General features: G+C 40.8%; 1 protein-coding gene and 1 non-coding gene across 9 annotated transcripts in view; one reads left to right on the top strand and one right to left on the bottom strand.

Annotated features, from left to right (window-relative positions):
• The window catches only part of NOCT (nocturnin), a 28,601-nt gene extending 5,949 nt beyond the window's left edge, over window positions 1–22,652 (top strand). The window contains exons 2-5 of one of the 8 annotated variants that reach the window (XM_058721361.1): window positions 15,777–15,844; window positions 17,069–17,148; window positions 18,701–18,970; window positions 20,647–22,652. In XM_058721361.1, the coding sequence (XP_058577344.1) occupies window positions 15,777–15,844; window positions 17,069–17,148; window positions 18,701–18,970; window positions 20,647–21,482 (1,254 nt within the window). In that variant the 3' untranslated portion in view covers window positions 21,483–22,652. Of the gene's footprint in view, window positions 1–2,708; window positions 5,858–5,896; window positions 6,226–15,776; window positions 15,845–16,020; window positions 17,205–18,700; window positions 18,971–20,646 lie in introns of those variants that run through there. The other 7 variants (XM_058721366.1, XM_058721364.1, XM_058721365.1 and 4 more) reach the window with 7 other exon arrangements.
• LOC131508145 (U6 spliceosomal RNA) lies at window positions 15,238–15,344 on the bottom strand. Its single transcript, XR_009259856.1, has one exon. It is a non-coding gene; the product is annotated as a U6 spliceosomal RNA (small nuclear RNA).
• Window positions 22,653–25,934: the final 3,282 nt, after the last annotated feature.

The raw sequence follows: 25,934 nt of genomic DNA, 5'->3' as shown, positions 1-25,934 counted from the left end.
TTATTGTTATTCTTAGAATAGGTGAAAACCAGCCTTCCCACAGGAAGGAGTAATACCTCAAGTGGATGATTTTAGCTGGTGTCAAAGCAACACTTAAGATACCGGTTACCAAGAATTCAGTATCTGTTGTGGGCAGGAGTGCTCAGGGGAAAGAGGGATAAAGAAAATTACTACTTTGAATGTCTCCCCAGAAATACTTTTTTCTCCTTTCAGTATCAAAAAATGCCTGGGGGAGGGGTGGGGCACCTGGGTGGCTCAGTCAGTTAAGCTTCTGACTTCCCTCCAGGTCATGATTTCAAGGTTCATGGGATGGAGCCCTGCATTTGGTTCCATGCTGACAGTGTGGAGCCTGCTTGGGACTCTCTCTGCCCTTCCCCCACTTGTGCTTTCTCTCAAATAAATTGATTTTTAAAAATACCTGGGCCCACTCAGATCTTCTGAATTTTAACTCATGGGGCCTGAGCATCCGATGATTCTGATGCATAGCCCAGGCAGAGAGCCTCTTACCACACAGATTTGTTTTACTGCCAGTGAGGAGATTTGTTTTACTAAATGCATAGCAGCCTGCTAGAAATTTCTTACCAGTGCATTGGTTCTCATGCCTCCAAAAGTTAGATTCTGCTGTTAGATGATGAGGGACTGTGCAGAGAAGAAAAATTTAAAACCTTTTTTGTTCCATCTTCAGAATCAGAGTAGTGTGGGAAGTCCAGGAAAGTAAAAGTTACAGTGCAGACAGAAGTACAGTAAAGAATTGTTTCCACAGGATGTCCAGAGAGTTCCTCACACTTGCCCTGCCTGTTCCCACTATCTTCCTGCTCCCAGCTCTTCGCGCTTCCGGTCCTTGGGCAGGTCATTGCTAGTCTGCAGGCACACTTGTGACTCTGAGTGTCTCGTGCAGTACAGGGTACACAGTAAAGTACTTTGCAGATTCTAAAGATACCTGGAATATAATAGTTTTGTATTTCCTTTTTATGTTTTGCTGTCATGAATGTTAGCCATCATCCAGGGACTACTGAAGTTTATCTTTCAAATCTTAATAGGTCAGATAGGTGTCCTGAGACGTATTCTGGAATTGGTTTCTCTTTCAAGTACTTCGTTCTGAATTTTATTTAGAAAAAAAGTCATGATGAATTTTTAAATTAAGTCTTTAGAAAATTACTGGAATAACGCATGCCCATCAATAAAAATCTTCTGTCCTCAAAACTTTAAATGTCTTTATGAGTATTTCCAGAAACTTACAGGATTTTTCTTACACTTTGTGTTCCAAAATTCCATCAGGAAAAATGTCTCAGCATTGAGCAAGCCCATTTAATCTAAAGCCATACCTTTCTTTAGTACAGGAAAACTTTGTTATTTTTTGGATTATTTTATCAACTCTGTCATCTACTCTCATGTTCTTAAACTCCCATTAGACAGATTGTTGACCATGTGGATCTATCCTGTGTCTCTTCTGTCATTTTTAAATGCCTTTATCTCATCCATTTTGTCAGTTTTTCTGAATATTTCTGTTTTGCAGTCATTTAAAATTTCTAGGGGAACGTCAGTCAGTTAAGCATCGCTCTTGATATTGGCTCAGGTTGTGATCTCACGCTTTGAGATCAAGCCCTACATTGGGCTCTGTGCTGATAGCACAGAGTCTGCTTGGAATTCTCTCTCTTGCTCTCTCTCTCAAATAAATAAACTTAAAAAAAAAATTTCTAGACATTTTCTAGTTCTTTGTGGCTTTTTTTCATAGAAGCTTGTTTTGTGTCCATAATACTCTCCTGTAGCTTTAAATATATGCAGATATGTAAGCCTGGTTCTCCCACAGGCCTCCCCTAAGGGGGAGAACAGTTTACACGGTTCTGTAAGTAGAAGGTTATGTGGTGGTTGGACAGGCAGGTTTCCCAAGAGCAGGTTGGAGACCTCTACCTTTGCCAAAGCTAGGAAGGCTTCTTTCTGTGTTCACTAATCTGTTTAACTCCCTACTTTTAAAAGTATTCTTTTTTTTTTTATTTTATTTTTTATTTTTACAAATTTACATCCAAATTAGTTAGCATATAGTGCAACAGTGATTTCAGGAGTAGATTCCTTAGTGCCCCTTCCCCATTTAGCCCATCCCCCCTCCACAACCCCTCCAGTAACCCTCAGTTTGTTCTCCATATTTATGAGTCTCTTCTGTTTTGTCCCCCTCCCTGTTTTTATATTATTTTATATTATTTCCCTTCCCTTATGTTCATCTGTTTTGTCTCTTTAAAGTCCTCATATGAGTGAAGTCATATGATTTTTGTCTTTTCTCTGACTAATTTCACTAAGCATAATGCCCTACAGTTCCATCCACGTAGTTGCAAATGGCAAGATTTCATTCTTTTTGATTGCTGAGAAATACACCATTGTATATATGTATATATACCACATTTTATGTATCCATTCATCCATTGATGGACCGTTGGGCTCTTTCCATACTTTGGCTATTGTTGATAGTGCTGCTGTAAATATGGGGGTGCATGTGTCCCTTTGAAACAGCACACCTGTATTCCGTGGATAAATGCCTAGTAGTGCAATTGCTGGGTCGTAGGGTAGTTCTATTTTTAGTTTTTTTGAGGAACCTCCATACTGTTTTCCGGAGTGGCTGCACCAGCTTGCATTCCCATAAAAATATTCTTGAGGTCAGAGTTAGACCTTGATCTGGTCTGCTTTTCTTTTTTTTTTTTTTCTTTTTTTCGAGTTTTTATTTTTGGTAATCTATACACCCAGCATAGGGCTCAAACTCATGACCCTGAGATCAAGAGTCTCATGCTTTTCTGACTGAGCCAGCCAGGGGCTCCTGGTCTACTTTCCTTTTAGATCTGTCATCCTTGGGAGCCCTTCCAAGGCACATCTCCCCCTTTTCTTTGAAGCTGTTCTCTGGTTCTGTCCCACAGGCAGAAGCCCCCCTTGCTTCTGGGGAAGACAGGGGATGTGGGGGAATTAGCACAGCTGTTTCAAAAGCCATTCTTGAATTAATTACCCTAACAGTTGCCCCTCAGCTTCTCCTGCCCTTTATCTTTGTTGACTCCACTTGGAGTTTCTTCAAAGCTCCCTTGGGAAGAACCATATTTAATGCACCTTTGATAACTTGTACTACATTTTCCTCCCCTCTGGTTTCTCTGTTAATGCAAATCTGTTTCTGTCTTCCTGGAATTCCTCCAAATTCTTGGTCCACTGATGGCATCCTTTCTTGTCTTCCCATATTATCGTTTCATCCTTTTTAAAAATTTGAATATACTCAGTTTATTCCTGAAAGCTCTTAATGAAGGAGAGGGTAAATGTATGTTGTACTTTATGCCCAGTGACCTATTGAGTGTATTAACATATCAATTTCTATTATATATATTTTTAATTATTTGTTTCAATTCCCACTTGAAAATTGAGTGGTATGAATAGAGATTTTAAAGCCACTTACAGTTTCAGTTCAAATGGTGAAAGATCATTCTTTTCCTACATGTACCTTTAACTATTCAAGCAAGGCCATGGAAATTTATATGTGCAAATTGTTTTCCCCTATTTGAAGCTACTGAAAATCGTTCATTGGTTTTGTGAAATGTATACAAACTAGCTATACAATTGCATTTCAATAGAATCTAGAACAGGGGTCTGCAAACCTTCTCTGTAAAGAGCCAGGTAGGAAATACGTTAGGCCTATGGGCCATATGTCAGTGTCACAACTATTCCACTCTACCGTCGTGGTGTAGAAGCAGCCATAGACAGGACATGAACTTTACTAATTGGACACCGAAATTTGAATTCATACGGTCTTCCCATGTCATGAACTATTATTATTTTTTTTTTCAAACATTAAAAAATGAAAGACCACAGGCAGCACAAAACCAGGGTGCCAGCTAGATTTGGCTCATGGACTGTAGTTTGTGGACTCCTGGTCACAAGGGAAAATGTCTGTACTGTCAGCAGATTTTTCCTTTTAGCTTTCACGTTTCCGTTCGTAACTGTAAAAATGCACTATTTGGGGGGCAAGGTGTAGTAACACAGACTTCATGTCTTAGTGGGGAGCAGTTCCACCACATTCTGTTAGTTTTTCTACCTTTTCACATTTCACTTTGAGCTAGAAAAAGCCCAGTTTGTGGAAATGATTGGTCAGCCAGCTTCACAGTTGAGCACCAATTAAAATGGGCAACCTAAGCTCTTACTGTGGAGAGATTTCTTCTTCCGTGGTGAGGTTTTCTAGATGAATCTGGCATGGCTGAAGGTGTGGCTGAGCCTGGAAAACGTTTTGGCGTTCTTGTATAGCCTGCTGCCTCGAGAGGAAAGGTCGTCCGGATTGTCCCACTGTGTCTAGGTGCTGGTATTTTTAGACGTGTTCGGTTGAGAGTCCCGACCTTCACTTGTGTCTCTAGCACTGCCGTGCAGGCTGTTACACTGCTTTGTACACCGTGTGCCATGCCAGCGCGTGTGCCGTGGCGGCAGTGACGTTGGCAGATGGAGCAGGTGGAATTCGACCTCTGTTTATTCCCGTGTGTGCCCTGGCAAGGCAGCATGGCAGTTGTCCTGGCTGTCCGTGCTGTCGGAGATGCTGATGAGCAAGAGTCCAAGGTGCGAGGAACTTTCTCCGGAGCCAGACCTCTCAGTAATTGTGCAATCTTAAAAAAAACTGTGTCCTCATGTCGTAACCTCAGTATCTGTTTTTGTGAAATGGTGAATACGGTACCTCCTTTGCCAGATTGTTGGAAAGAGTAATGAAAACACACGGAAGCAGTATGGCGTATGCCAGGCTTTCAAAAGTGAACAGCCTTCCCTTTAAACCCGGAAAGTGAGCTTCACTACGTAGAATAGCTAAGCTTTAACTGACCAGTTAGGATGTATATCTGGTTTAACTCAGTCCTCATAGTAACACAGTGAAGTACATTAGAGTGATGCCCAGATGAAGAAACTGAGGCGCAAAATGGTGGCTAACTTGGTCAGGGTCCTATTAGTAAAAGGAGGAACTGGGATTTGAAGCGAGGCAGCCTAACTTGAGTCCCTGCGTTCACGACTGTTTTTGCCTCTGCTAAACTATAGCCTGGCCTCACTGAGAAAAGTTGAAGCTTTGGCCACAGGGGTTTCACGTAAGAACATACCTGATTGCCGAGTGCTCCAGGCATGCCTGTCACATTCAGTCAGGAGTGCTCAACAACAGAAATTTGAAGACTGGACGTTGGCTAAAATACTTAACCCTCACCGGAAAGTCGTCTCTTCCTAAATTGGCACTTAGAATCCAGCCCCTAGAATCCAGGATTTAATGTGCTACACGTCCACACTCCTACACAAAACTTGAAGGCGGTTATGTGTGTTTACCAGGTCGACCTGCTGACCACCACAGAGAGAGGGTCCCAACTGCAGTCTCACAAAACTCTAGATAGTTACATTTCATAGTGACTCAGGACAAGTCACTTAAGCTTATGAACTTTAGTGTCCTCATCTATGAAAGAGCCAAGGAGTTTTTGAGAGGGTAACAGATCACAAGTAAAAGTGCTCAGTATACCATAAAACGCACTACCAGTGTAAGGCAGTTCTTCGTCAGTGTTTGACAGAATTCCTTGGGGCTTTGCTGTCTCTTGGCATCTTTTCTAATGTATGTATGTATGTATGTATGTATGTATGTATGTATGTATGTGTGTGTGTGTGTGTATTTGGTTAGTTACCCCAAGAAGCCTAATGAAAATTAGCTGCTGAACAAGGGAAGTAAATTTTCTGAGGTTTCAACATATGGCCAGCAGATGGCAGCACAGGATTGCTGTTTCCATGATGGCTTCCTGTGACGTTGGTCGTTTGCAGTTTGTGTATACTCTGCTCTTTGAGGTTTCCTTGGGCCCAGGGTTGGTGAGCTCCAGCAGCTTCCCAGGTGTGTATGCAGATTATCCTGGTTTTTGTTTAGTTTTTGGCGTTTAATCAGCATTTTTTGGCCAACCCACAGTTTCAGGAGACTAAACTTGTGAGAGAAATTATTCGCAGACTGATTTGGGCAAGCTCCAGAGTATGCAACTGCTGGGTAACTAGAGAAACATTATGTGGAGAGATTCTTTCTGTTGTGATTTCTGAGTGCTGTTAGGACTGCTTGGAATGTTAGGCCCAGTCAGTTTGGGTCTAACTGTTAGGATTCTCATCCAGCATTCTGATTATGGTGTGAAGGTGTTTCATTAAGTCTTCATCACTTCCCTCTGACGGTTGGCACTCAGGAACTTATACTGTAGTCTGCCTGTTGCTTTAGAAGTATGTATAATTGGTGATATGAAGAGTAAACTTGTATTCTGTATTTTAGTGATTAGCTCACTTTTGCCTTGTTTTCTAGGAAAGGGATGACTAAATGGGTATTTCAGAAACCTAAATCTGAATTCTCTGGCAACTCTTTAAAGGCTATTATGAGGGAGGGAAGAAGTATTTGTTCCTATTAAGTAGAACAGCAGTGAGGTATTTACACAAGGAGTGAAGATACCCAGTTCCAAATGTATATGGAAATACGCTTTTAGAAAAAGAAAAAGGCAGGAATGGTATTGCTAAATCATAACTAGTCATAAGAAATCTGTTTTGATCTGCCTGTTGCCTGTATAAATTATATAATGTGTATCACACTGAGGATGATGGCTGATACTTTTTCTAGTAAAATGCCTGGTGGGGGTGGGGAGGGGGAACAAATACAATATGGGGTCAAATCAAAAATACCAATCTCCAGGGCACTTGGGTGGCTTAGTTAGTTAAGCATCTGACTCTTGAGTTCAGCTCAGGTCATGATCTCACACATGCTTCGTGAGTTCGAGCCCTTTATGGGGCTCTGCGCTGGCAGCACAGAGCCTGCTTGAAATTCTCTCTCTCTCTCTCTCTCTCTCTCTCTCTCTCTCTGCCCCTTCCCTGCTCATGCTCACTCTCTTTCAAAATAAATAAACATTCAAAAAAAAAAAAAGTGACTTCCTTGTACTGAGAAGAACTTAAAAGAAAATACTCATCTCTAAATACATAAAAAACTCACCTACAAGCCAGTATGAGTGCCAAATAAAGTTTAGCGCAGAGGTTTTTGTCAATATTTCATACATTTCAGTGTCTTCGGGGACGAATTATTTATACTGTCTCACCTGAGGAAATTGGCTTTGGATGTTGAGCATCCTGAACCTTTGAAGATCTTTTTAAAGTGCCACATAGCAACCCCTATTATGGCATAAGACTTAAACTAGGATGACTTAAAATCTTGATATTGGACATGTATTTATGTATGGAAAGAAATTTTGTTTTAATTCTCTGAAAGAACAAAATGAATGCTATTTTTAAAAAACAGGTGAGAAACAATGAGAATTGATACCAAGTCATTTCCTCATTGTAAAAAGGGCATAATAAGAGTCCCTACATCCTAGGATTGTTATGAGAGTTAATTGAAAATGCAGTTAGAGCAAGCAGAATTTGTAAATGGTGTAAGGTTTGTTTGTTTATTTTTAAGTTTATTTTGAGAGAGTGAGAGCGAGTGCACGTGCACACAAGTTGGGGAGGGGCAGAGAGGGAGGGAGAGAGAATCCCAGGCAGGATCCACACTGTCAGTGCAGAGCCGGATGCAGGGCTCAAACTCGGGAACCACGAGATCATGACCTGAGCTGGAGTGGGATGCTTAACCGACTGAGCCACCCAGGTGCTCCTGGGTTTTCTTTGTTTTTGTTTGTTTGTTTTTTAAGTTTATATATTTTGAGAGAGTGAGAGAGAGAAGTAGAGAAAGAATCGCATGATGTGGGGCTCCATCTTAGAAACCGTGAGATCATGACCTGAGCAGAAATCAACAGTTGGACGCTTAACTGACTGAGCCACGCAGACACCCCAGAATTTGTAAATGGTGCCTGTTAAGTATTCAGTAATCCTTAGTGGTCACTGGCATCATTTTTAGGATGGGGAGAAAGAAAGGTGCCCAATAATCTTTAGTTTTCTTATGTTTTCAAATTTTTATAGCCTTACTACATTGTAGTCCTTATGTGGGTCTAAGTCTTGGCTGGCACTGTGTTTTAAGTGCAAAAATAGTATGTGAAGTGTTGTTTTGGGTTTTTTCCCCTGGTGCATAATGAACAGGTTTTCTTAAAGCATGGGGACAGGGCCCCGGGGCAGAAAGAGCTGCCATATGTGAAGTCTTTATGTGTTCACTTTTAGTTATTAATTCCCTAGCTTGGGATTTTGCACTTACTTTGACATGTCTGTATGTTACCAGAAAGTTTTGGGAAATACAGCCTTAAGAAATAACTAAGTAAGCTCATATGTTCTTGGGACTAGGAAAAAGAAAAACCGAACACATGGGAAAAAATGAGTTGGGACTTCCCCAAATCCCTCTTTTCTTTCTGTCTCATGACTTTTTGAGAAGAATATTTTTGAAGTATAGAAAATCTAGGTTGGATACCAGAAATATAAAGACAGACGTCAGGGAAGATTATCCGTAATTTGGGGTAATTGAAGTCTCTGGAGCAGCACGGAGACAACTTTACAGCAGTGACTTCCTAGCTTTTGTGATCGTATGTGCTACCAGTTTAAAACAGTTTAAAACATGGGGCGCCTGGGTGGCTCAGTCGGTTAAGCGGCCGACTTCGGCTCAGGTCATGATCTCGTGGTCCGTGAGTTCTAGCTCCGCGTCGGGCTCTGTGCTGGCAGCTCAGAGCCTGGAGCCTGTTTCGGATTCTGTGTCTCCCTCTCTCTGACCCTCCCCTGTTCATGCTCTGTCTCTCTCTATCTCAAAAATAAATAAACGTTAAAAAAAAAAATTTTTTTTTAAACAAAAAAACAGTTTAAAACAAATTTAGTTATGTGCTCTGTGTTTGTATGAATTGTATACATGTCTGCTTTCAACCTCTTATATTGTCTTTAAAAAACATATTTTTAATGTTTAATTTTGAGAGAGGGCACAGGTCGGGGAGGAGCAGAGAGAGAGAGGGAGACAGGATCTGAAGCAGGCTCCGCACTGACAGCAGAGAGCCTGATGCGGGACTCGAACTCACGAACGTGAGGTCATGACCTGAGCTGAAGTGGTATGCTTAACCAACTGAGCCACCAGGCGCCTGCCTCTCTCTCTCTCTCTCTCTCTCTCTCTCTCTCCCCCCCCCCCCCTCTCTCTTTCTCTTTTTCTTTCTCGAGCAGAGAGAGATTATATTTTATAAGAAATGTTTTAGACTCATATCTTTATTTTTATCCTTACAATAATCCTGGACATATAAAGATATAAAATGCATGTTTTTAGAATGCATAAAAGCAGGTTGATGGCAGAGATAACTCAGTTGTTAGCTAATGGCATACAGCAAGTGGCAAATCAGAATCCTACACATATCTATAGTTATTTCTGTATCTGTACATCTTATGTGTATGGTAAGCAAAACATGAATTCATCCTGATGTCTCTGACCACATAATTCATTCTAGCCTTTTTTGCTCTTTAACTTAACTTCAGTCTCTGTGAGAAATAGGGTTCCCATCATCCACTACCCCTTTACTTGTTCAACACCAATATATATGAAGCAGTTTTGAGATTAACACCTACTACACCCGTGAGAAACTTTACTAACTAGAATACTGTTCCTTTCGTCTTGAGCCATGTGGTTTCCCATTAAACAGTGTTTTCCAAAATTACTCAGATCAACAGCTCCCTTTTTACTGAACCCCTTCTGTGAGATTGCCATACATTTATTTGTAAAAAGTTAGATTCATTTGTCAAAGTCTGCATTCCCTCTTGAGATCCTTCCACCTCCTGGTTGATATTTTAAATTTGTACACATTAAAGTTTGACAGACAGTTGTTTGGATTTTGACAAAGGCATAGGATCGTGTCTCTACCACTCTAGGACTGTGCAGATTGGTTCCATCACCCCAAATAGTCCCCTAGTCAGCCACCGCTTCCCCACTCCATCCTTTGGCAACTACTAATCTATAGTTTTGCCTTTTCAAAAATGGCATGTGAACACAGTCACATAATAGGTAAGTTTTAGGATCTGGCTTCTTTCACTTCCAGAATGCAGTTGAGATCCATCCGTGTTGCAAGGATGACTCTTGCAAATCGACAGCTTGATCCTTTTCACGGCTGGATACCGTGTTATTCAGTTGTTTATCCATTCCCATGGTGAAGGGCATCTTAGTTGCTTCCAGTTTGGGATGATTATTAATAAAACTGCTTAACATTTGTGTGTGTATTTTTCTGCAGGAACAGAAGTTTTCAATTCACTTAGCTAAAGTACCTAGGGGCACGAGTTATGGGCCATATGTAAGTCTAGGCTTTATAAAAACCTGCCAGACTGTCTTCTAGAGGGGCTGTACGTGGGAAGCAATAAATGGCAGTTTGTGAAAATTGGTGTCATTTCTTATTTAAATATTTGATAGACTCACCAGGGAGGCCAACAGGGCCTGGGCTTGATAATTTGGTATCCTTGCTGCCCTAGTTGAACTACTTGCATCGAGCTTGAGGGGCAGGGGGGACTAGCCCTGGTGCAGGGTTCGGTAGCTTTCATGAACAGAAGCTTCTATTTGTCGTATGCCTTTGGTCTGTATCCAGAGCATTGACATAGTTGGTTTTGACAGTTCTGTTCAGGTTTATAGTGCTTTTCGGGCGGAGAGGATATGTGGGCTTCTTCATGCCTGTCATGTCCAAAGTCTCCTGCTTCGGCGTTTTTCCCTCTGGTACCCGCCCCCCCCCCCCCCCCCACCATTAGCAAACTAAACATGTATAGTAGCCTCCAAAAATTCTCTTGCCTCCATCTCTAGCCACTACATTTCTCTTTCAGGGCAAAATTTCCTCAAAATATGTCTCTACTCTCTCCTGTTTCCTTTTTTCCCCACAACTCCACCAAAAATTGGAAATGGCTATTGTTAAAGTCACTGAAGTTTTCCATGTTGCTAAATCCAGATGGTCTCAGTCTTTGTTTTGCTTGAACTGTCAGTAGTGTTTGGCACAAGAGGGGACTACTTCATGGGTGAAACACTTTCTTTGCTTTGTTTCCGGGAAGATTCCAGCATAGGATCCCCTTATTCTACTTCTCTGGCTTGTCATCCTCAGATTTTCACCACATCTTTCCCGGTTTGCCGCAGAGCTCAATCCTTTGACCTGTTTTCTCTCTACACTCACTTTAGTCTCAAGTGTCCACTAACTTCTAAACGTTTATTTCCAGTGTGTACCTCTCTCCTGAACCCTAGTCGTATCTAATTGCTAAACTCCTATTTTCTGCAAACCCCATCAAATCTTCCTAGCTAGTATTGGAAACCTCCTCTTTCTGGTTGCTCTGCTGGCAACGCTCAGGACCTTTTTGACTATTCTTCTCTCTCAGACCACATCCAGCTTATCACCAAAACTTATTGGCTCCAATTTTAGTATTCATAATCCAGCCACTTTGACTGCTGTCACTGACTAGTCTAAGCTATGACACTGACACTGTCTTTCACCTGGATGATTGTAATTGTCCTCTGATGGCTTTTTCTATGTCTGCCCTTACTTCCCTCCGGTGTAGTGTATTTTTAAGACATCAGCCAGTGAGATTTTTTTAATTGTAAATCAGATTCTTATTCCTGCTTAACATTTTCAAGTGGCTTCCCCTCTCAGATAAAGGCTCAAGTCCTTAGAATGGCCTACAGTGCCCTGTATAATCTGCTCCCCTGTCCTCACTGCTTCACTTAGTTCTTTATTCATTCAGTGTATCATTTCAGTGCCTTGCTATTTATGAACCCTGCCAAGCGTGGTCCTTTCTCAGGACTTGTATTTGCTGTTCCCTCCGCCCAGAATGTTTGTTCTCCCATTGGATCTCCATAAGACCTAATGAATTTTTTGCCTTACCATCTTCACCTCTCCGCTCAAATTCCATCCTTTAGTGAGACCTCCTTGAGCATCCCACACGGATTAGCAGCTCCCCACTTGATAGCATTCCCTATCTCCCTTTCTTCATTTTTCTCTCCATAGCCGTTTTCACCAGATGACCATCACCTTGTATTTCCCCACTACAGCAGAAGCTCCATGAAGACAGATTTTCGTCAGTTCACTGGTCTGTCTCCAGTGGGCTAGTGTCCAGTATGTGTGTGTTTGAGAGAGGCAAGCAGGACTTTATGGTGGCTACCTGTGATGGGCCAAGTGTTTTAGTCAGCAATTAGAGCTCCATATTTTAAGTCTTTTTCTGGGTATTGTTATCCATTCTGATTATTTTAACCCTTATTATACCCTAGCCCATTCCGCATAGTAAGTACTCAGTTTTTCTCTCATTAGTTCACGTGTATTAATCTTTCCCCCAAACACTTGTTAATTTCTTGAGAGAAAAGATCTAACACACATCTTATTGGTATGAGTGCCCATCCCCAAACTCAGGGAATAGGGAAATAAGAATGTAAAATTAATGTACTGTCAACAGATTATCCCTGAGGACTGAGAGATTAGATTAAGAAGATTAGAGTTTTGGGGTGCCTGGGTGACTCACTTGAGTGCCCGCCTTTGGCTCAGGTCGTTATCTTGCAGTTTGTGAGTTTGAGCCCCGTGTGGGGCTCGATGCTGTCTGCCCAGACCCTGCTTCAGAGTCTCTGTCCCCCCCTTCTCTCTCTCTCTCTCTCTCTCTCTCTCTCTCTCTCGCTCTGCCCCTCCCCCATTCATGCTCTCTCCTTCTAAAATGAACATTAAAAAAAAAGTTTTCTCCAAGACCACACCCAAGAGAGTAAAAGATTAAATTGTATAGTGTACAGTAAGGCATAGACTGACGCCCTCCTCCAGGAGTGGGTAGACCTCAGAGACATCTTTCAGCATCATCTGTTCTCTCTTCTAGTTCAGGCTCACTGTGCAGCACGTTGGTTGATTGATTAGTCAGCTTCCCAGGTACTTTACCATTAGAAGGCATGTGCTGGGTCACTGTTATTATAGAACTTGGTATTCACGCTTGCATCAGTCCATCTTAGGGACCATCTTTCAGTTTCCTTTAAGATCTAAGGAGCAGAGACAAGACTATAATAATGCTCCCTAACAATTTCCCTCTATCTAGAATCTTCACAGTTTAGCCTAATGACATCTTTTGCAGCTAAATGAATCCACAGTGAAATAAGAGCAAGAGGTCTACGCTAGTAAAACTTCTTTAAAGGCTTATTTTTTAGTGCATTCCATACCCAGGTACAGTTGACTCTTGAACAACACAGGGGGTTTAAGAGTACCGACCCCCTGCACAGTTAAAAATGTGCATGTAAAAAAAATTTGCATGTGACTTTTGACTCCCCAAAACTTTACTAATAGCCTACTGTTGACAGGAAGCCTTCCTGCTAATGTAAACAGTCGATTAGCACATATTTTGTCTGTTAAATGTATTATATGCTGTATTCATACAGGAAAGCAAGCTAGAGAAAAGAACATGTTAAGAAAATCATAAGAAGGAGAAAATACATTTAGAGTGCTGTACTGTGAAAAATCCACATATAATTGAATCACATGTTCCACCTGTGTTGTTCAGGGTCAGCTGTTCTGTTAATATGTGAAATTGTCCATTCTGGGCCTCAAATATGAGAGGAATAAAAGTCATTCTGAATGGTACATGCAAGTTTTCTCAAGAGAAATATGTGTGTCTCTGGTACAAGTAATAGAAATGTTATTTTGAGGTTGCCACCAGTTCTAACCTTGATTCATTTTCCAAAAAAAATCTCGAGAAAATGAGGATCCTTTGACAGGCCCTCATTTGAAAGCTGGGTAAGCAGGTATAGAGAGCCGGGCACAGTTAAACACTGACGGAATCAGGAGCGGAATTGGTGTGTTGACATCTGTCCCGTTCAGGCCTGAGTACTTGGCTGTGCCACAAGGCGTCCTTCATTGTGTTTGCTATAAAGCTTTGTCTTTCGAGGGCAGATTTAATTTTTGAAAACCACTGAAAGACTTTGAGAGGCTGAGTCAACAGATAGGTGATCAGATTTAATCATTGCAATTAGTCCAAAATGGGTTGGCTTTAACAAGAGTGTTTTCCTTGAGGGGCGCCTGGGTGGCGCAGTCGGTTAAGCGTCCGACTTCAGCCAGGTCACGATCTCGCGGTCCGTGAGTTCGAGCCCCGCGTCAGGCTCTGGGCTGATGGCTCGGAGCCTGGAGCCTGTTTCCGATTCTGTGTCTCCCTCTCTCTCTGCCCCTCCCCCGTTCATGCTCTGTCTCTCTCTGTCCCAAAAATAAATAAAAAATGTTGAAAAAAAAAATTTAAAAAAAAAAAAAAAAAAAGAGTGTTTTCCTTGAGTGTTGTGGCTAAAAGTCTATAAATGCATTTTCAAAACTGAACCCAAAAAAGGACAACAGAGAATGATGGAGTTAGAATATCCATTTGCTTTGTTTCATACCTACGCAACAGTCTCACAATAATAACAATACAAACACTACCACTACTAATTATGATCTCTGAAAACAGTTTACAGGTTTTTAAATTTTATTGTATTTTGATTTTAGTAATCTGTGCACCCAGCATGGGGCTCATACCCATGACCTCTAGATCAATTGTGTGCTCTTCCTACCGAGCCAGCCAGGCACCCCAGTTTAAAATTTTTAAATTGAATATATATTTTTAAATATTTATTCTTGAAAGAGAGAGAGAGAGCGAGAGAGAGGAAGACAGAAAGAATCCCAAGCAAGCCACACACTGTCAGTGTAGAGCCCAACGCGGGACTTGAACTCATGAACCACGAGATCATGACCTAAGCCGAAATTGAGTCAGACGCTTGACCCACTGAGCCACCCAGATGCCCCTAGAATATATTTAAAAAAAAAAAAAAAATTTAAATATATTTTCGTCATTGTGGTCCCTACTCCCTGCCCCCTTTCTCAGCTGTATTAAATCTTTGTAAGTTCATTGTGGGATCACATAGCCGTTAAATAATGTACTCTCTCAACCTCATTTAGACTTGATTTTCTTTTCTTTTCTTTTCTTTTTTTTTTTAACGTTTATTTATTTTTGAGACAGAGAGAGACAGAGCATGAAGGGGGGAGGGTCAGAGAGAGGGAGACACAGAATCTGAAACAGGCTCCAGGCTCTGAGCTGTCAGCACAGAGCCCGACGTGGGGCTTGAACTCACGGACTGCGAGATCATGACCTGAGCCGAAGTCGGCCGCTTAACCAACTGAGCCACCCAGGTGCCCCTAGACTTGATTTTCTAAGCAGTATGTTTAATGCTTACCGCCCATCTTATATCAAAGTCCTACCATTTTGGGGGGTTTTTTTTGTTTTTTTTGTTTTTTTTTAATATATGAAATTTACTGTCAAATTGGTTTCCATACAACACCCAGTGCTCATCCCAAAAAAAATATGGAACGCTTCACGAATTTGCGTGTCATCCTTGTGCAGGGGCCATGCTAATCTTCTCTGTATCGTTCCAATTTTAGTATATGTGCTGCCGAAGCGAGCACAAAGTCCTACCATTTTGGTCTGAAGTTAGTGCTCTAGTTCCAGAGGTGGCAAAATTTTTCTGAAGAGGGCTGGATAGTAAACATCTAGGCTTTGAGAGCCAAAAGTGATCCTATTCCATATTGTGTGTGTGTCTGTGTATGTTTTTAACAACCTTTAAAACCATTCTTAGCTGGAGGACTGTGCAAAAGTACCTCCGGCTAGTTTGTCAGCCCCGCTCATTTGCTCAGGAAGGGCTGATGGAGTCAGTCAATATTCCCATGTTGCTAGATATAAATTCCTTGCTCACATGTAGATGAGCCATATATATAAAGTTTGAGTTATATATTTCAAATATGCAACTTCATTTTCTTCTGGCATAAAACATTGCAATTGAAGTCTGATGATACTCTTAATTTACTTTCCTTACAAGTTAACTCGATGTTTTTGCCTAGATGCCCAAGGGATTTTCTTTTTCTTTACAGTCCAGTTGGTGTTGCTCATTCTGGGTTGATATTCTCAGGTATGTGATGTGTTTTTCAATATGTGGTTTCAAATATTGTTTTTTTAAGGTTTTTTTCTTTCTTTTTTTTTTTAGACTAGCAAAGAGAAGGTAGACCTTTATGCATGTAATGTTTAAATATATCCATGATACGTCTTTTTTTTAACCTCATATAGTTTTTTTCTTTTAAACCATTTTATTTATTTCCAGCTTAATTGAGGTATAATTAGCAAATAAAGTAGTATATATTTAAGGTATATACCACATGATGTTTTGGTATACGAATACACTGTGAAATAGTTACCTCAACCAAGCTAATTAACACATCTGTCACCTCACAGTTACCTTGTGTGTGTGTGTGTTGAGATCACTGAAGATCTGTCTACTCTCTTAGAAGATTTCAAGTATACAGTACAGTAGTATTAACTATAGTTACCATGCTGAAATTACCTCTCCAGAACTTAATTCAACCCTCCATGATTTGTACTCTCAAAAGTTTTCTTGATTTATAGTTTTCAGTATTTGTTTCATTTCCTTGCATTGGTTTTCCTGCTTCAAGAATTCCTTTTACCCATATGTTGGATCGTCTTTGCTTAAGTTTAAGCACAAAACTGTGTCTTTGCTTAAAATAAGCACATAATATTTGCCACTATCTCTCAAATGATCTTTTTTTTTTTTTAATTACTGATTCTTGCCTCATTTCTGAGTTTCTTAATTCTGATTTAGGCTGTACTATCATTTTCTTAATGATAAGAAAGCTCATTTGCATTTGTAGTGAGATACAGTTTTGATTTGCTTTCTGGGCATGTCTTTCTGGTTTGCATTCATTGTCTGAAAATGGATGTTACTCTCTTTATGTGAAGGTGTTCCTAACTTTTTAAAAAGAAATGTGGTTCAAGATGGTTTTTCTGGCTTCACATAACTCCTCCGACCCTAGACTCCTGTTGGACGCTATTACTCTCTTTTTCATGTTCATTTTTGCACACTTGTTTTTTTATCACAGTAACCACCCCAAAACTCAGCCTGACAAATGAAACTAAGCTACATCAGGCTAGTAGCTTGCTTAGAGCCTGACATATGTCAAATATTGCTGTACATTTCAAATTTAAAATACCCCGTGGTAACATGGGAGTTTGTTGTGGTGCTCTGTGACATTCCGGTCTACAGTTTGGGTGGTGCTACTCTTCTAGAGACTACACTTGAAAAACCAGTAAGACCTTTCACTTCTTTTTTCTTAAAAACTAGAAGTACAGAAGAAAGATTTTCAAAGTTGTACTACCAGCCCAGAAGAAAATCTCTTCCTTTGGACCCATGCATTCAGATAGGCAAGCAAATTGACAAAAATATTTTAATATATTCAAATCAAGCACTTTGGAGACAGGTGTGTGCATGTGTTTGCGCATGTATGTGTGAGAGAGAACAGGCTTGCTTAAATGTATGATGTGTTTGTTTCTTTGCCTTTATTTAGTTTTCTTGCTGGGGGGAAAAAAAAACTACGTTGAGTTGATGAAAAGGAACAATAGAGAGCATGCTTGCATGCTTATTGACCTTGATGTTTAAGGACATTTGGTGGTAAATATTTGAATTTGCCTTTGTGTCCTGCGACAGTGAATATGATTGCTGGTTTCAGGTGCAGTCAGTCAGCCTGCCAGATAATGTATTTTATAAGAAAACTGTGTCTTTTTTTTTTTTTTAAGTTTATTGATTTTTGAGAGAGAGAGAGAGAGAGAGAGAGAGAGAGAGCACAAGCAGGGGAGGTGCAGAGAGAGAGGGAGACACAGAATCTGCAGCAGGTCCAGGCTCCGAGCTGTCAGCACAGAGCCCGAGGCGGGGCTCGAATTCAGGAACCGTGAGAGCATGACCTGAGCTGAAGTCTGACACTCAACCTACTGAGCCACCCATGCACCCTAGAAAACTGTGTCTTTGAAGAGAAGGCAAGGATATGGATGTGGTAGGGAAATCCAGATTCGTCCATACCAACATTCATCATACACAGAATCTTGAAGGTTGTTCCAAGTAAAATTGACCCTAATTTATGTTTAACTGAACAGAATAAAAGAGCCATCACCTGCTTACAAGTACGGTTTCCCTCATGCTAATTAGTGGGAGATTGTGCTCTCCTCTCCTTGGTGAATTATAATCTATCAGGATAAAAAGTGGAGCACTAGAAAATGTATTCTGCTCCTCTCCACCCCATTTCTCCTCACAGGATCCCAGGAGATGTGGGCAACCTTCTCTTACCCCTTCTACCTACAACCCCTTTTCTAGATTCTTAAAAAATCTGGCAATTGATATTATAGACTAATATTGCTCAGCGATGTCCAGAGCCTACAGAAAGCCAGAGCCCTATGTATAGTAGACACCTAAGAGAAACGGATATGGATTTAACCCAACTGTTACTTTCCGTAACGGAGGGATCTATATAGATGAGGTGTCCACAGCAACAGCTTGCTATAACCTAATCTCTTCCAGATTAACATGGGCTTTCTAACATCTGGCTTTTTCCAAACTGGCCTCCAAATTTTTAGTAAAATATTTAGGAAAAGGAATGTGAATTTTGTTGAGCCATGCTTTCAAGACCGGGTTTATAAATTATAAAGACAAATCCTAAATTAGAAGAGGCCATGAAGATGAAGATATTTCTCCCTTAAAAGAATTATCTTAGTTAATCAGAAACTGACTTTAACATTTGTATTTAAGTTACCTGTCCTAGTAGAAAGCTAGAACCTGGCAACTCCTTTAATCCACCTCTGTGGCAATGGCTTTCTGCATGAACATGGCAACATTGCCCTCTGTCGGGTTCTTGGCTTCTAGGGACGGTGAATGTTTTATCTTCTGGTTGAGCGGGGTGTGTGACTGTGCTCTCCTTCCCTGCAGTGTGCTCCATGGGACACGGCACGAGCAGGCTCTATAGTGCTCTCGCCAAGACACTGAACAGCAGCACTGCCTCCCAGCACCCGGAGTATTTGGTGTCACCTGATCCAGAACATCTGGAGCCCATTGATCCTAAAGAACTCCTTGAGGAATGCAGGGCTGTCCTGCACACTCGACCCCCCCGATTCCAGAGGGATTTTGTAGACCTGAGGACGGATCACCCCAGCAGCCACCCACCTATTAGGGTCATGCAGTGGAACATCCTTGCCCAAGGTATGCCTGATGCTTTTGTGCCTGAGCAGTTAAGGTTGCTGTGACTTCCTTTCTGTTTCTGCGCATACCTAAAGCACTGATGTGTTACGTGGAGGGAAGAGGCGTGGGCAGATAGAGGTGTAGGAGGACGGGGTGACCAGGGCAGTATGAGGAGCTCCCAGACGGGGAGGGTAAGAAAGGGAGCCATCTGATTTTCACTAACAAATCCAGCAACTCAAGATTTATACCTTACCTCATGTTTGTAGGCTATCCAAATACAATGTCTGCCTCCTAGCACATCCATATTTAAAGGACCCTGTCTTTTATCATTCTCACACTTTCCGTTGCCTCCAACTTTCAGTCCACAGCACTAAGATAGCATTGGCAAGGCAGAAACTAAGTCTGCTGGATGGGTAACATATAGGACTTTTCTGCAGGGAATGGGGCCTCTGTGGATGGTGGTGATATTCTTTTTTTTTTTTTTAATGTTTATTTTTGAGAGAGAGCACGCACAAGCAGGAGAAGGGCAGAGAGGGGGGCAGAAGATCCAAAGTGGGTTCGGCACTGTCAGGGCTCAAATCCACGAACCGCGAGATCACGACCTGAGCCGAAGTCAGATGCTTAACCAACTGAGCCACCCAGGCTCCCCGAGTCTGGGTGTTCTTGAAGCTAGATTCCCACCCATATGCATCTGTAACCGAAGGCTAAGGAGACAATGCTTTAGTTCATTAAGATATTACTTTGTTATGGCAGAAAGCCTGTCTTTCGTAGGTCTGCTGAATTTAAAAAAATGTGTCGGCTCTCTGTAGAATTGCCTTTCATGTTGCAGTTGAAATTTTAAGAAAAAGAAACAAAGGCAGCTTTTTTAAGAAGGGTGTATACCCTGACTTCCCAGTATTTGATTGGAAAAGCTGCCTATTTAAAATCGGTTCCATTCATTCCAAGTAGTGTCTGCATCAGTCCTTATGGTTCATTATAGTTAGTGTCAACGTATAGATGGGGTGCCTGGCTGGCTGTCAGTAGAGCATGTGACTCCTGATCTTGGAGTTGTGAGTTTTAAGCCCAGGTTGGGCATAAAGATTACTTAAAAATAAAATCTTCCTTAAAAAATTAGTGTACAGAGTTAAATATTTACTTCCTCTGACATAGGTTAGATCCCAGGGATTGTAAAGAACACGGTTTCAAGCTAAAACTTAAGATCTTATATCCTAGAATATAGTTACATGAAACAGTTTTGTTGTTTTGTTTTGTTTTTACTTTTTTTTTTATTGTTTATTATTTTTGAGAGAGAGACTGAGAGCAAGCAGGGGAGGGGAGAAAGAGGGAGACACAGAATCGGAAGCAGACTCCAGGCTCTGAGCTCTCAGGACAGAGCCCAACGCGGGGCTCAAACTCACAGACCGCGAGATCACGACCTGAGCTGTAGTCAGCTGCCCAACCAACTGAGACACCCAGGCACCCCTACACGAAACAGTTCTAATATGAAAGAAAAGAAATTGCTTGCCTCATTTGGATAGTAAGAGGTTATTTAGTTTGGTAGGTTAATGCAGATTAGACAGAGAAGAATCACCCAAAGCATCTGAAGTAGAGGAAGCGTTCTGAGGGTCTTGAGTACTGTCAGACCTAAGGAGACTTCCAGGTACTTAGAAGTCATGTGTCCTGTAGTAGCTGACAGCTGACTGGCTTTTTTATTTCAGCTCTTGGAGAAGGAAAAGACAACTTTGTGCAATGCCCTGTGGAAGCACTCAAGTGGGAAGAAAGGAAATGTCTCATCCTAGAAGAAATCCTGGCCTACCAGCCTGATATATTATGCCTCCAAGAGGTGGACCATTATTTTGACACCTTCCAACCACTCCTCAGTAGACTGGGCTATCAAGGCACATTTTTCCCCAAGCCCTGGTCACCTTGTCTAGATGTGGAACACAACAACGGACCAGATGGCTGTGCCTTGTTTTTTCTCCAGAACCGATTCAAGCTAGTCAATAGTGCCAATATCAGGCTGACGGCCATGACACTGAAAACCAATCAGGTGGCCATTGCACAGACCCTAGAGTGCAAGGAGTCCAGTAGACAGTTCTGTATCGCTGTCACCCACTTAAAAGCACGCACTGGCTGGGAACGATTTCGCTCAGCTCAGGGTTGTGACCTTCTCCAGAACCTCCAAAACATCACTCAAGGAGCCAAGATTCCCCTTATCGTCTGTGGGGACTTCAACGCAGAGCCAACAGAGGAGGTCTACAAACACTTTGCTTCCTCCAGCCTCAACCTGAACAGTGCCTACAAGCTGCTGAGTGCTGACGGGCAGTCAGAGCCCCCATATACTACCTGGAAGATCCGGACCTCAGGGGAGTGCCGGCACACGCTGGATTATATCTGGTATTCTAAACATGCTCTGAGTGTGAGGTCAGCTCTTGATTTGCTCACCGAAGAACAGATTGGACCCAACCGGCTGCCGTCTTTTAATTACCCTTCAGACCATCTGTCTCTGGTGTGTGACTTCAGCTTTAATGAGGAACCTGATGGACTTTTATAAATGCTCGTCTGTGTCTTTTTCATCACAAGAAGTCTTAACCAGGGATGTTTCAGGAAACTGAAATAGGATAAAAAGTTGCCTGAGGAAGGATTCCCAATTTCTTTTACATCATTTTCTGTGTTTCCAGCATGCCCTTGGGAACCCAGGAATCCCATTAGTCCACAAACCTTTTCCATTAAAACCTACAGCAAAAAAGGTGTTTGCACTCCAGTTTTGGCTTGTATTGTTTTCTTTCCCTTAGCATTACATTTTGATCATTTAAGGGTATTTCAATTAGGCTTGTTTTGTAGCTTTTTCAGTTTAAGGATGCTATATAAAAACAGACTTGCTTGAGTCCTCCGTAGATAATAATAAGTATACAGGAGCAATTTCTCTAGATAGCATTTCAAGTTATTTATTTGTGGGTTTTTAGAATGCCAACAAGATATGCATGGCAATATTTATTTTTTTTATATCTTCGTGTAAGATGAAGTAAATAAGAACATTATGAACATTTTAAACCCTTGCAAACCATAAGTTATAGAGTAATTTATAGTGATTTTCTTAAATCTCTAAGATATTTTTACTTCAGGTCTAACAGTAGCCGTGTAAGAAGGGACTATTTAGCCCGAAGGCATTTTTTTGTTATTTAAGTGACAATATCAGGTTTCCTTGATGCATTCTTCATAAGTAATGCTTGCTATGCCTCCATGTTCCCATAATTGTGTTTCTTAAAGAGATTCTATGGCCAGTCAGTCTTCATTATTTAATCACTGTTTTGCATTTATAGTTTTCCATTGGAATGCTATGGTATATACATTTGAAGTCACCCAGTGTCTATTTGTATTGGACTGTGCTTTTCACAATTAGGAACTGTTACGTGGCAGTAGCTAAGAAAGTAAGTGGGACCTGCTTTTCAGAGATGGGAAAGTAGAAAGCCTATTAACGAAGCTGTCATTGAAATTTCCTAAGATAGCCAGGTGACTAGTTCAAAACGTCTAGAAAGAAGAGTATAAAAAGTCTGAAAGATAACCTGGAATTCTCTTCCATAGGAAATAAAAGTGGTAAAGATAACAGGCGAAGCCCCCTCCAAACAAAATCCCAACAAATAACCTATTGGTAATAAACTGGTAAATATTTTAACCCATGAGTTGTAAATATTTAAGAATAATAAATGGTCTTTTAAAGCTAGTGCTTTTAATATCTTGTCTTTTTAGTCCAAAAAAGAATCTGGGAGTAGATTTGATCTTTGAATACTGTTAACATGGTGACGGACAGTATCCATTTACCCACAGACCTTCATTTTCAAAGCGGACAAAGGTGGGTCTGTAGCTGCACATGAAAGGCATCTGTGCTGTGCTTATGTAGTATCTCTAGGCATCAAGGTTGGAGTCCCCCAAAATGGTTCACCCAAATGTTCTGCATTGGAGCTACTTTGGAAACAAATGAGGTTTTCAGTACATTGCACACACAAAATCTTAGGGCTGCCTGGAAGGAATGGTAAGCAGGAAGAACATCTATACCAACTGTCATTCGGTTCAAAATGGTAATCCTATGCTGTTGAGAAACAGAATACTGATTAGAATACTCACTAGTACCAGCATTAAATATTGTTTGCCTACCCCAAAGTACACCAGCCTGAAGAGAAACTATCATGACAGCCTTAAGCAAACAATTCCAGATGAGTATGAAAGCCAAAATAATGTCTGAATTTAAAATGTCCACCAATATATGAATTAACAGGCAATGGGTTGAGTGTTAGGCTAGGGGTTGGTGGGAATGCTAATGAACAAAAAAATTGGAAACACCTTGTGATTGTGATGTTCCCATAAATTAAGGAGATGGGGGAAAACCTATAATGGAACTCTTCGTTATGAGTGGTCTTGTGGAGTTACCGTGACAGGAGGCCTAAACACTTCAGTATGCTTGCGTTTGATGCTTTTGTATTTGTCTATTTAAAATGTAATTATGGGAGCATTTAGGTAAATAATTTCTTAGTAGTGTATTAAATCTTGTTGGATTATACTTCATATTTTATTCTTCCTTTTAAGTCTTTATAGACACCTTTGCCTTACGGACTATCAGAGTAACCGGAAGGCAGAATGGTAAGTAACAAATCTGTATTCTAAATTTTTAAGCATGTTCCATTTAACGATTTTCTCTTATTCCATCCCTCTGTACCTTTTGGTTTGGCTTTTCTTTTTATATCACATAATATTTTAGTCGTGGTCATAGTAAGAGTCTTCGGAGAGAAGGTAAAATTGTGCCGATTTGAAGAGAGAATGAGGGGCGATGGATTTTTTTTCCTCCTCCGTGCCCTATTTCAGTAGATTCCCCTCTACAAGGTGGTAGGAATAGGAATGACCACCTCATTTACTCAAGCAAAGCATGGTGGTGTATACTTACAAAGAAACTAACATTTGAACTCCTTACACCTTTGCCTCTAAGAGCTTTACATATATGATCTTACAGCTATTCTTTATTATTAATGTTTCTACAACTACTCTTAATTTAAAATGGATGTAAAACATCAAATACGGGGACCAAAGTGACATGACAGCTAATAGTTCTTGACTCCAGAGTACGTGCTTCTTTCCCCTGCCAACATGCTCCTTTGGCCCCAAGTGAGTACAATTGGAGAGAAAAGTGATATGTGGAGGAGGAAGAGATTGGTTCAATGAAAAATGGTCAAACACCTGAGTCAAATACTTTGTAGTACATACGCAGTATAGAACAGAAGCGAGATACAGAGGCCAAATAGTGGCCGAAAGAGTAGATTTCAGTTATACTGATGGCAGCGAAGTAGTTCAAAAGTAGAATATCTAATACTATTTGCATACTTTGATGGTAGCTTTTTTTTTTTTTTTAAGCAGTGAGAACAGCTACTCGGGAGTGTTTCAAACTAGAGGAAATTGATGCAAGTATTCTCTATTTGAGCAAATTTTTAAACCATCCAAGGTTTTATAATAGTGAAGGGAATATAATTAGATAATGTGTTTTAGGCTTGAGGAAGCTTATATCCAAGATATAAATTCTAAAAAGAGATAAAAACACATGTTCATAATCAAAGTTGATTTCAATTTTAGACAAGGATAGTCATCCAAAAAACAAATGTACTTGCAGAAAGAGCTTTTTTAAATGACATGTATAAAAATATGGCACAGTCCAGCTTTTATCTAGAGTGGATGGATCCCAGAATGGTAGAGGACTGGAGTTGGGCTCACGAAACAAGGGGAGGAGAAAACAAACAATATCAAGTAGAAGGGGCCAGGCTCCAAGCGAAGACACATGACCGGCGTGGCCCTGGACGAGCTGCTCCATCTCCAGGGCCTCTGTTTTCTCATCTACAGAGTATTGCATTGTACCTGTCCTGTCAACCCCACAGATATCGGAGGTGTTTGTAAAACAATACTGTAAATTGTTATACACGTAAGTCACTGAACCTTCCTTCAAAGGTTCAGAGCAACAAAGGGAAGGGCACTGTACTTGATGTCTTAAAATATTCATGGATGTTGTAACAACCCACTCTTACTATTCCAAGAAGAGTAATCTTTCAGTTTGAAAATGCAGAACTAATAGCAGTAATAGAAAATAAAGCCCAAATATGTGAGAGGTTGATAGAATGAATGGCAAGGGTTTTTTTTCCTAATTGTTCTTCCAGGCATATGTGAGGTTGTGGGTGATCTGGTTTTTAAATTTCATGAGAGAATGTCAACCCTACTTTGATTTGTAAAGTAAAAAAATATCTGCCTTTGAGTGATGAACAGAATACTCACAATTCCAGGCCTTTGTTCCCCAGATTTCTGTGTAAAGCCCACATCTAAGAACACTCATGCAAGATTAGACATGCAGACACGGCCATTCCTTTTTGTTTGTTGTTTATTTCTTAGAATGAAGGAGAGAGAGACAGGTGCAAGTGGGGAAGGGGCAGAGAGACAGGGAGACACAGGATTGGAAGCAGGCTCCAGGCTCTGAGCTGTCAGCACAGAGCCCCATGTGGGGCTCAAACTCATGACCGTGAGCTCCTGACCTGAGCCAAAGTCGGACGCTTAACTGATTTAGCCACCCAGGCACCCCGATTCCTCTTGACAAAATGCTAGGAAAAGCTTAGTTGCTTCTAAGCAGCTGGTAAACTGGATTCTTTGAATCTCATTACTGATCATCTTTTTTGCCTTGGCCTCCAAGACATTCAAAACCAAACCTTGTAGCTGAATTTTAATTACTGTGTAACATTTTACAACATGTATTCTGTATGTTTTCATCTTTTGCCATCCTTTTTTCTCTTACCTATTTTTTGACTTTCACTTGTTCTTAGAATATGTAAACTATCTGAAATTCTTTTGGTAATAAAGCAGAGTATAAATTACCTTGCTACATTAAACAGATTCAGGTTTCTAGATGTGGACAATTTGTGTACAAGAATGTTGAAATAGGATTACAGAATCCTTATCTATAATGTAAAAACATCAAGAA

This window comes from Neofelis nebulosa, chromosome 3 (genome assembly GCF_028018385.1).
Source record: "Neofelis nebulosa isolate mNeoNeb1 chromosome 3, mNeoNeb1.pri, whole genome shotgun sequence".
NCBI lineage: Eukaryota > Metazoa > Chordata > Mammalia > Carnivora > Felidae > Neofelis > Neofelis nebulosa.
The sequence above is the reverse complement of the archived record's forward strand: the minus strand, read 5'-3'. Positions and strand labels throughout refer to the sequence as shown.